The 12,432-nt window shown below is 38.2% G+C and overlaps 1 protein-coding gene across 1 annotated transcript in view; it reads right to left on the bottom strand.

Annotated features, from left to right (window-relative positions):
* The window catches only part of LOC134003104 (protocadherin-15-like), a 154,225-nt gene that overhangs the window by 103,767 nt on the left and 38,026 nt on the right, over positions 1–12,432 (bottom strand). Inside the window, exons 12-16 of the mRNA XM_062442236.1 lie at positions 11,270–11,476; positions 8,321–8,455; positions 6,083–6,232; positions 5,844–5,935; positions 4,753–4,854 (exon numbers count right to left, since the gene is read on the bottom strand). Coding sequence (XP_062298220.1) covers positions 4,753–4,854; positions 5,844–5,935; positions 6,083–6,232; positions 8,321–8,455; positions 11,270–11,476 — 686 coding nt within the window. The remainder of the gene's footprint in view (positions 1–4,752; positions 4,855–5,843; positions 5,936–6,082; positions 6,233–8,320; positions 8,456–11,269; positions 11,477–12,432) is intronic.

Raw genomic sequence — 12,432 nt, 5'->3', positions numbered from 1 at the left:
GTCAATAATTTCAAACTTCTCGTGGAACATTTATAGGATTCATTTCGGAGGACAGAAGCTTTCCTTGGATATGTGCTCCAGCATAAAATGCTGCTAATTGCTTTGCAGTTTCATTGAAATATGCAGTGAAACAGCTTAAAGTTTCAAGCTTTTCTGGTTTAAGAAAAATGTGTACACCCATGAAGAGAAAGAGCATGTCTAAAATTGCTTGTATCGATGAGTACATAGATGGTAATCAACAGACTCTACAGTTCCTCTCAACTTGCGGGCAGCTGTTTTCAGTGAAAAAGCTTGGAATACCCACCTGCCCAGTACCAAATGACACACAAAGTTAGCAAGAGCCAGATGTTTGCCTCAGCAATTGGTGGAGACCAAAAACAGAGCTAAAAGGAGTGTAAAAACTGAACCTACATTAACATAGAGGCCAGAAACACACCTACAAATGAATGCTTTTGTTGCTATGTATCTGCTGGATGTGTAAATAAGCCACTGTTTACTAAGAAGAGTTAGAGGAGTTGTTAATGCTGATAAAAAACTGTAGCTGCTCACAAAGATCACCTGGATCTAAGTGTCAAATTCTTTTGGCTGTGTACCATCTTTACAACCTTTAACATGAGGAAGAATAAGTACACCACTATCATCTGATAGCTTGGTGATTTCTACTCTATAATTCTAACTAACACTTACTGTAATTAATGGCTTGGAAAACAAAGCCAGCTTTTCCCCCATGACATGAGTGACATTTGATTTTTTACTAACCCTGGATTTCAGGGAAAGAAACTGCATGGGTTTTGCTTGTGTTACTACTTGGCAAGAGCGCTGGCCTCCAACAGGGAGAGAAGGGAGAGATTAACTCCACTCAAACTGGATCATCGACTGAAAAAGTCAAAAACCTCGGGTCTAAACAATAGCCCAAAAAATCTGTTTACGTCCACAACAATAAATAAATAAGTAGATAAAGGCTGGGAAAATTGTAAGCAGGCAGCTAGAGTGAAAGCCAGTGTTTTATTGAGACAATTCAGATAGCATTATTGATGAAAACCGATTGAGGGTTTGGATATTATTTAGGAGTGGTTTCTACTGTGAGTAAGGCCTATTTCTCCCTTGTTTTCCATCCTAAAACCCTCTTTCTACAAATGAAAACAAAGCTTTCCTTTAAAACCCACAGATGTGGACATGCATGCACTTATCTGCACATTGAATTCTTGTAGAGAGAGTTTTACAACAAGAAGCCTGCATTTATCTACATTTTCTGTCCACTTCATCTTTTCGAGTGACCACTCTGCTCTGCTGCACACACAGTTCTTCTGCAGAGTTATTTGGTGGTCCACAAGATCATTATTGGGTTAGGTAAATGTTTAGGTGAATGGCTTGGTCACTGACTGCACTCTACCATAATTCTCTCATCTCTCGCATCTCGCAATAAATTGCTGCTCTTCCCTTTGACAAACATGTAAAAAAAATTTAGCTTCAAATATGACAAACCAGATGTGCTTACATTTAATTAACATAGCCGCCTACACCTTTATGGATGTAACTGCAACTCAAAGTGTGTTTTTTTCTGTTTCAAGTCTATTTTTTTCTAACGTCTATGCGTACCTACATTGATTATTGATATGTGAGTACTTGTTTGCACAGCAGTACTGGGACTGAATAGATCCAGTGTAGATACTTATAAAAGACTGCAGCTGTTGATGATATGCTGCTTTTGGTATGTGGGCACTGTAGACCAGGTCTACAAGATTTTCTACATCCATCTAATAGACTTTTAGATTGTGGCTTTCGATAAGGGTTCATTTGACTATACTATGTCATTTTCTCAGCAATGCTTATGAAAAAAATGACTTTCTACGATCTTCATATTCTGATGTATGCCTTGTAAAGTATAGTGCAAAAGTATCATTTTATCTTTAGCTATTTATGTAACATCTTATCTGATCCATGGTGGCCTCTTTTTTTCCTATTCTATAGTTTGCTGAAAATATAAATGAGACCCCCGAGCATTAACTGTTTGCCGTATTCTGGTTTGTATCTATCTAGGCCATGCAAAAGAAACTTCTAACATGAATGAAGCATGTATCTCGAGGACTCCTCACCAGCTCCAGCCCCCTAACATAGAATACTAACAAGCTGGGATCCAAATTCATTAAAAAAATAAAATAAAATGCTGTCAATCATGTCTTGTTGATGCCCACCAGGAAAAGAATGCACAACTCATTTTGGGACTTGACCCATAGTTTTAACAAAGCAGGTAGCAGAGAGATAGATATTGATTTGTAATGCAGGTTATGTTTTCAGTAGAGATAAACAGGGGGTCTGGGGAAATTTGGGGACAATCTGTGAGCCAATCACTGAAGCCACCTCAATCTGCAATGGTTCACATTCTGTATCGATTTGGCCGCATAGCTAGAGTCGAGTAGGAGGGAGGGAGGACAAGAGTCTAGCGTTTATGAGCACTGACGAAGATATTTTTGGAGAGGGCAATCTATTGCTGTGACAACCTAAAATATATATTTTATAATTTTTAACATTCAATTCAAGCATTATCCATTTTATTAAACTGTATTTGTTTATTAGCCACAGTAAATTGATAATTGGTATTTTTTTATGGCCAGCCCACAAGTGAACTTTTGAGATGCTGGGAGGTATTCTAACTTTTAAATGTTAGTTTTTATAACTTCAAAAATTATGCAAAAACTATTCAAAAAACTTCTATATTAAAGCATTATATGGCACTGATACTTAAAGGCATCACTGAGCATCTCTGGTCGACCATCTCCAGCGTCAGCATATGCATTTCTTGGCCTATACTGATGACCAATTGACTGATGGTCGATTGGGCATATTGAATCAGGGCAAGAGAGTGTCAGAGCTCATTGACAGGCTAGTTTAGCCTCAACAGTTTATCACTGCTGTAAAGTGGTCAGTTTTCGTCTTCTTATCTTAGAGAAAGCAAGAAGAACTTTACAGAGCCAGTTGCAACTTTAAAAGATCTATTCTTAAATTCCAATCATATAAATCAACCATTTGAATAGACTCACAGTGATAGAAGTTTGTTTTGTTTTTTCAGCAATGTGCAGAAGCATGTGGTTTGTTCAAGTGCACATTTTAACCAAAGTGAAAGCATTTAATCAGTTTGTCAGTTTGCCTTTGTCAACACTATTTCTTTTATGTCAGCAGCTAACAGGAAGGGCGGATACTGATTTGGTATGATACACATTATTATACACTGAGTAAGCAAAAGGTTCATACAGATTTCCACTATTCTAACACTTTCACTCCACTAGTGAGGAGGTACTCTTGAAGGTCCCGGGTGAGTTAATTATATCTTGATCAGGAGACTGGCACTGTTTAGTGACTTCCTCAAGTGTGTTTTGATCAATGTGGGAGGGAAGAACATTCCCCATTGACCTGACCAGGCCATATATTAGGCAATAAAACTGTCAGCCATTCACAGAAGCCTCCCTAAACAGCGATTTCAGTCTCAATATTGCACTGCTCCCTGTATTTAATTGGTATTTTTGTTAAAGACTCTTCATTCAATGTTCAAATGTGTCTTTAATTAAGCATTGTTTTGTTCTGTACTCTGAAGAGAAAGATTTGACTTATGTTGTCCGTTTTGCAAGGACACTGAAGTGTTCATTTATCCTTTTGTTGAGATATTCCTAAGTGCAAAGCACAAACGACAACACCCAATTGTGCTCTCAGCAAACAACAGGCTGTTGTTCAGGCTGGCTCACCTTGGCTCAGTTTGTATGTGTGTCTATATTAGATAATATGCAACAAGACAAGAAAATTGGGAGAAAAATAAAAAAGTGTGTGTAAGCTAGACTGCAACTTATAAAAGCAAATAGTACACTCCCACTGTTCTATGTTGTGTTTTGACTCAAGTTGAGGTGTGCTGCAGCAACAAAAAAAAACACTCAGGGAATAAAAAATCTCTGGCAGTGCAGCCGCTCTATCAATGTATGGAGCCATTGACTGTGTTCCAGCAAGTGAACAATTCGATGGTTGGATTTGCTTCTGCACTCGGATATTGCATGCTAATGTCTAAAACAAAAAAATCATAATCTAAGTCCTCTCTGCCAGGCTTTAGCTACCCAATCAATAAACACATTTACAAAATATTAGAAGCAGCATGAAATAACCAATTTAGGGAATAACCGTGAGTTTGTGAGTTGGTGAAAGTTATGGTTCCCTTTTGATTTAATCCGTGAAAGAGAGATGAAGGGCAGGAGACAGGAAATCAGAGGCAGGGGAAGAGATAAGATCCAAAAAATATGTCATCTTATCAAGTCAGCCCTTATCCTTTGAATGCTGCAGGGCCTGAGTGTGTTACATTTTGTTTCCTTTACAACCTATGGTATTTATTTATTCTTGCTGAAATTGTCCCTTTCTTGAAATGCAGACAGTATAATTTTCTTTCCTTTCCTAAAGAAGAGGATAACTAGCAGTGAGGCACCCTTTCATTACCCTTTTGCTTGTCTTCTCACACTCACACTATCCATTTTCCTCTCTGAGACTACTTACTTTTCCAATAAAACTGTAATTCATAAAAATGAAAGTCGTAAAAATAAATGAAGAAAGTGACAGAGAAAAAGAAACAAAAAGAGAGCGATGGAGAGCGTTGTGAAGTTTCTGACAATGAGTGTGAAAGTTTTTGAAATCTGATGACCTTTCAAGTTTCATCTCCAGACAGACAGATGAGCAGAGTAAAAAATGTATGGAGGCAGACAGAGAGAAACCCCTTACCTCCTATTGGGTTCAGGCCCGTTGTCTATGGCTTCCACAGTCAAAGCGTATCTCCGCCCCACAGTGAGCTCCACACCTGGTGCCACAGTAATTACTCCAGTGCTGTGAAAACATGTCATTCAATTGTACGTGACTATGAACACATTGAAAGTATGAAATAAAGGTGGGAAGTGAAACATGCCAACATGAATAAAATCAATAGTTTTTGCAATTTTGAGTCCATTGCAGAGAAAAGTGAAGTGTCAACAGGCCTTCTCAGTGCATTTTACAGTATTCGTCACCACTGGAGTTACTTCAGAAAATGTCCAAAAATAGACCACCGATCATCTAATCAACCTTTATTTTTATATATTGTTATTACTTATTATAATTTACGACATTCTGACACTGACATATTGGTTACAAATGTTATACCGTTCTCTTAATATCTATCAAAATACTACACTCCCTAACAATAATGATACAGGTAGAATTTAGACATAAGTCCACTTTCATCCAAACTGGAATATCTCAAAAACCCTTTGATAGATTGCCATGATTTTTTTTTTTTTTACAGAGCTTGAAGGTCCCCAGAGGATGAATCCCACTAACTTAAGTGATCCCCGACTTTTCCTCTAGTGCCACCATGAGATTGAGTTGTGTATTTGTGTGAAATGTTGGCACACATGTTGGACGGATGCTGTATAATTTGTATCAGATATTCATAGTTCCCAGAAAATGAAGCCAACATCTATTTATGCAAAAAGCACCATTATCAGTTTATGTATTATTATGTCCAAACATCAAACAACAAACTAATGAATGAATCATCATCACCCACCAGCCTCAGCTGTACTTTGTGGTTTAGGGCTAGATGGCTAATGATAGTATGCTAATACGCTAGTAAGATGGTGAATAATACACACTTTACCTTACTAGCATGGTGGCAAAACTGTCTTTGCTGACTAAAGCATTTAGCTCAAAACACAGTCATTTTGCAATTAGTATTATGCACCCAATACCAAAAAAAAAAGGAGCAATAAACAGTTTCAAATAGAAGAATCCCATTAAATACTTTACACTGTTAACATTTTCTAGTGTAGTATATTTACCTGTTGCCAATAAGAAAATGTCCCTGGTCACCGGCCAAGATCCGATAGGTGACCTGACCATTGGGACCTGCATCAAAGTCTACTGCTGACACCTGGGAAGAGACATACACACATTCACAGTCATTAAAATGTATGATGTGTAGTCAAACTATTCACTATTACCTTATTCACTGAAGTATAATCCATCATTGGAGGAAGGTGCCAACACTACATGCTTTAATAACTTTGAAAGTGTGTACCTGCAACACAGTTTCTCCAGGCATCATATCAGTATACAGGTTGACATGATAAGACACGTTGGCAAAAGTCGGAGTGTTGTCATTAGCATCCAGCACTGTTATCGTCACAGTAACCGGAACGCTCTGCTGGACGCCATCTGACGTGAGCAGCTAAAGACACAGAGACACAGAATGAGAAGAAGAGCAAAGAAATAAAATCTGTCATCTTATAGAAAATGTTACACTCTGCCAAGCAACAAAAGGCTAGACAGTTTACTCAACATATCCTTGGCATCTTGATAGTGTCTATCTGTTTTCTTGTTTCTTTTGAGAAGGAATTGCTCTGTTCTTCCAAAATCCCTGTTCTGTGTTTATTTACTGTATGTTTTTGTATGTGCAACAAAAAGCTCTTGAAACTCTTTTAACTAATGTGTGCCAGCTGTCTTACATTTAATTGCACCTCACAATGATTGCTGTCCCCCCTTTGATTAAATATTACGTCTATACAAAATACTCATAAAACACACACACACACACACAAAATCAATTATTCTAATGCAAATTAACATTTCCTCCATTTTAAATTGAAACATTTGATTTTTTTTAGTAGCATGTCATTAACTTACAGAAACAAAATTAAAATTCTGTGTTGTTATGTGAAAAAACTAATAAAATATGTCTGTAAAAATGATGTTTAAACAGGCTACAGAGCCTTACATTGACAAGACATTATCTGTAATTTAATATCATGACTTCGGTGCATACTATCCCATGTCTTTCTCCACTCTCAGATAAGGCAGTTCATACTACCATATTTCACTAAAACATGTATTTCTATGTTAGAAAATCATCCACAGTTCATATCAAAGTGCAAATCAACGGAGACTACTGAAGCTTCCTCACTGATACCAATCTTCTCCACAAACCCATCTGCCAAGAAGTTGATTGACTCCTTTAAATGAAAACCATCCTCCATGTCAGATAGCTCTCTCTCTCTCTCTCTCTCTCGCTCTCTCTCTCTCTCTCTCACCCTGGAGTTTAATTTCTCCTGCAAGGCTTTCATGATGATTACTGTACACCTCTGCCTTTCAATCAATACGCCAGACCTTCTGCTTTTTCCATCTTTAACTTCCAAATAGCTGCACTCACACATCCCACCCCCACACACACAATAGATGAACTTGATGGATAACAGACTACAGTATGAAGTAACAATGCTGTGATCGTATGTTGAAGCGCACAGAGGGATACTCTCTGCCTGGCAACGGGCAGCATCTCAGTGCTCTAACAATAAAGAAACTGCTGAATTAGGTTGCAATGAAATAAGACAGTGAATAAAGGAAGGAGAGTGACAGATTGGGAGGGACAGGGACAACAAAAGAAATCATCTGTTGCATAGAAGAGAAAGAACATACGAGAAGCAGACAGAAACAGGAAAACTGATGGAGAGAGGTTTACACAATGGGGCAGCAACCATTGTAAAAAGTCATGTTTTATACATCTGTCCCTGCACAGAGCGATGGGAGAGCTAAGCGCTAGCCTGTATGCTGAACATAATTCATAAAAGCCCTGCTAGTCATGCCTTCCAATTTGTCGAAGCAGCTTTACAATGCCATATAAATTCAAATTCTTAATTTAACAGTACTATTGCATGCTGACATGCTGGAGTCAGTTAGCAGAGCCTGGAAGCTCCACCCTGCCCCTGCATAGAGTGAAGCTGCTTGTTGATCGCTGGTTTATTCAAAGTTTATGAATATTAAGCGTAGATGGCACAAAAAAACACACACAAAACCGTAAAATTGTTATGGTTTAAAAACAAAATTCCCAACATGCGGTTGGAAACATGACACTTGTGATTGGACACGGACAGTGAACAGCGGTTTGTTGCAGCAAATTCCAGTTTTTGCCACCCATTTAACCATCCACCCCAAATCCCACCTTCTCTTAACAAAGAAGTCACCTTAAATTGACATCGCCTGAACTTCACCACTTACCTGGGTGATAACTATTACAATTGCTACATGGCGTACATGTAACTGGCCATTTTATCGACTGAATTTTAGACTTAAACTGTCATTTTTCTAATGAGGATGGGCTGACTTTTTCCACCTCTTCTCTAGATAAGTGTCCTTTTTCAAAACCAGCACTATGGTTTTATAAATGGGCTCAGGGTTGAGCAGGTGAGCTATTCAAATACATGTAATTACTACACAGTCTCTCTCTATCACACACAGACACACTGTGCCAAGGCCTGAGTACCGTGAATGTATAGGAGTCCTGTGTCTCTCTGTCCAGTGGCTGCACCAAAGTGAGATATCTCCTGATTCCAGTAGCCGTCACAGAGAAAACATTAGAATAGCTGTCCAATGAGAACTGGAGCTGTGGGTCCCTGGTCTGTTGGAGAGAAAGAAATATGTTATGGAGGTGCAATACGATAGTGAGATTTTCTTTCTTAACCTTTAATCACTCAGAAGAGGTACAGCTGAATATATGTTCTCATTTATTTACTCCTTGGAGCTGCACATTGCAATGTTGGCTACTAAGCACCTCCTCTAGATCAATTAGAGGCATACACTGACATTAAGGCAGTTATGGTAAGTGGTGAGAACAAATGAACGGTGAATAATCAAAACAGCAGATAACAAACACTATGTCCCCTTCTCTACCTCTCTGGCTCTCTCTACATATTCAGTATATCACTGTTTTATTACAAATTAAAGGAGAAACCTGAATAAATGGCTAGAGAAACATAACAAATGCAAATCCCACACAAAAAAACAGCTGAGAGCAAAGAAGTGATTGTGTGTGTGCTTGTATGTATGTGTCTATGTGTGTCTGTGTGTGTGTAATACTCCATGATGGAGAGGCAATCCTCATCCAAGTCCTCCTCTGACATTACCCACACAGTCATCTTCTCTGTGTGTGTGTGTGTGTGTGTGTGTGTGTGTGTGTGTGTGTGTGTGTGTGTGTGTGTGTGTGTGTGTGTGTGTGTGTGTGTGTGTGTGTGTGTGTGTGTGTGCGCTCTCATTCCAGATAAGGCTGGCTCAGCAGGGTAGGGGTGCTGCTGATAATATTGTCGATGTAGCCAGTGTGGATATTGAGTCATAAATAAACACACACCTACACACACATATATATATATATATATATACACACACACACACACACACACACACACACACACACACACACACACACACACACACACACACACACACACACACATAAATAAACGTGATGGATGACACATAAAACCAATTAGGACTAATCATCATTGTTGGTACTTAATGCTGGAGGAAAGAACAGGGTTAGCAATATTTAAAATAACAACATATATCAGTCGCCACAAGCACACACACACAGACACACGCAAACTCTCATGCAAGCACACACAAAAACACACACATTATCCCCACTAAGCCCATTCCCTGCTGTGGGGGTCTTTTAGAAAGCAATGAACCAAAGCTTGTTTTTGTCAAAATGCCTATGCTACATCTTAAACAAACTAAGCTCTTGGGAATGCATCGGTGATAACAATGCTGCAGCAGTGTAAATTCTTACATTATCACTGAGAGGAAATTTAAGAGGGAAATGGTTTTACTACCCAGATTCACAAGGAAATTAGATAGGGCACTCCACACACATACACACACACACACACACACACTGCAAACACGGCACAAAGCAGAGATTCAGTGGAACAAAAAGAAGGGCAGAAATGGGCACTTCATAGCCAAATCCTTCATTTCTGCATGGAACCCCATGTTTAAACATTGCCTTTATGCTGGCAAGTTTGTTTACATGGTGATTTATTTGTGTTTGGGGGCAGGAATGGTTTTGTTTACTTCTGTTTACACAGTTGAGAAGGACACTTCTCTCATGTTAGAAATTATGGGTAATCACGCCCAGTATATGAGTAACTCACCGTATGGCTAACAGACATTAGGTAGGGATGGAGTAAACCTACAGCAGTATCCCATTCACAAATATACACCCACTGTTATTTTCATACTGCCAGGGAGTTGGTTCTAGATGCTACTCTATCTGAGTTGTTAGCATCTTTGTCTTTTTTTATTGGATTTGAGAAAGTTTACTCTCCAGCGACCCCAGCCAAACTCATTATCTCTAATAGTGCTGTTTGCCAAGCCCATTAATTCCTCAAAGCCTTTCACTTGTAATGTTAAAAGTGAAACATAATGTTTGAAAATATACACAATAAAGCATCTTACTCAGTCAAGTAGCTAAGCTAAGCAGCCTAACACAGGAAGAATAGAATAAAGAAAAATGTAAATTCATACTTTTAATACCAGGACTTACTACACTGTAATACAACCAGCTTGTTCTGTATTTCCATGTATTCTACATGGAACATCAAATGATGAGGGATTTTTTTTGTTGTTGCCTGGGACATTAGCCTCAGTCTTTTAGCTTGATTTCATTTATGTAGATCAAATGTATATTTAAGACCAGTTTTACAAGGTTGTTGTTGTTTGTAAGCTCATGTAGCTTATGTTAGCTCAATAGCTAATGAAATCTAAGAGTCATTTCAGGTGGGAAAATCAACAGTAGGCAGCTAAAAGTAAGAAGTCAGCTTTTGTTTACTTCTGTCTAAAATCAAGGAGTCATCATTTCAAAAATGATATGATGTGCTCTGCAATAAACGGGGTTGAACTTAGAAAACGATCAGTGTCAGTGGAGGCACATTTGCGCCCCTTTGAGAGTTGTGCGAAAAGATAATTTAGTGTGGGGTTCCTCTCTAACCCAAAAAGGAAGCTCAATAGTGGGAAGTAAAGACAGAGAGAATGAACTCAGATGATACCTACAGGCTTCTTATTGGCTTTCACCTATAAAAGAAATCGATGCATTTATAGTAAGTGACTTCTCAGAGGTAGTAGGGCACTTAAAAAGGGAAATACACATTAAAAAAATATTGCTATTGTCTAAATGCAAAAATAAAAACAATTAAAAAATGAAATCAGCAAATAGTCATGATAAAATTCAATTAATTTATAAGCCCAATAACAAAAATCTTGATCAAATTATTAATATATTCAAGCCATAAGACACTTTGATAACTATGGCATGAGAACATTGCATTCTTCTGATCATTTATCACTGTGTCAATTGGATTTGTCAGATGGGAGTATTAATAAGCTCTTACTGTCTTAATTTCGATGACAGCTCTGCATTATTGTATTTTATCCTCACCTCCTCCACATCGTTATCCAGAGCTATTATTGCCAGCGATGTAGAGAGGCTAGCGTTGGTTGCTACAGTGGTTCCTACTGGTGAGGCCTCACTGACGTAGCCATGGTAACTGGTCTCCAGGAAGTAGGGTGCCTGGTTGTTTTCATCCAGAACTTCGATTTGGAGGTTGGCAAAAGCGGGCAGGGGGTGGCCATTGTCCTGCTCTGCCTAAAGGGGGAAAAGAAAATAATTGTGGCTGTGCCTTAATTCTGCTGTGATGCTTTAGTTTATGTACTCCACCACCAATTCTGCTGCTGAGGATTATATAAATTATATATAATAATAATGATGACTAAATAGCACTCATTGGCGCTGTGACAATGCTAGACTATTACCAATACAGACCATCTTTACAATTTAATAACAAACCACAGTACCTTCTTATATGCACAGTTAGATATACATTTATATATATATAAAGTTACATTTTTGGTGATGTACAGTCATTGCTGGTGAGTCAGTATTATTATTTTTTCACTTTTTGAAGAACAAATTGTGCACAGGTGTTTCATTAAAAAAGGCTAATCTAGGGCAGACTTTTCTTTGCTTGTTGATCATTTGTGAGTTAGGGGGCCTCTAGGTCACCTAACTCTAGGACAAAAGAAGTATTTAGCATTTAAATAAGTTCACTGAAGCTTATTTACAAGATGTGACTGCACCTTTTACTAATTGCCTGTGTTTTAAGTTTCCAGAATTATTTAAGTTTCCAGAATTCAACATCTCTACAGTCCCAAAGTTATAATGAATGCAGTGCTTTCATAAAAAAACATATCCTGGATTTAAAGATTTAACTTTAACTACAGCATAACATCCTATGGAGCAAAAATTCCATTTTCAATTTCAGTAGAGCAGAACCTGACGCATGCTTGGTGGTGTAATTTCATTACTGGCCTAATCGAGATGAAAACACCCTCACACTGCATGGTGCAGTTCTAATGCTTTACAATTATTGCCATTTCAAATGCTCTGGGCACACCATATTTAATTGACAGAAACCTGAAAGCACCAGAATAAATAAACTGAGGAGGAACATTTAGTCTGTAATTAAGATTATAGATTTGCTGATTAACAGCTTGATGAATATCTGGGGGTTAAACGTGGTAAAGAAATGCACAGCACAGTAA

The sequence above is a fragment of the Scomber scombrus genome, chromosome 21 (assembly GCF_963691925.1).
Source record: "Scomber scombrus chromosome 21, fScoSco1.1, whole genome shotgun sequence".
NCBI lineage: Eukaryota > Metazoa > Chordata > Actinopteri > Scombriformes > Scombridae > Scomber > Scomber scombrus.
The sequence above is the reverse complement of the archived record's forward strand: the minus strand, read 5'-3'. Positions and strand labels throughout refer to the sequence as shown.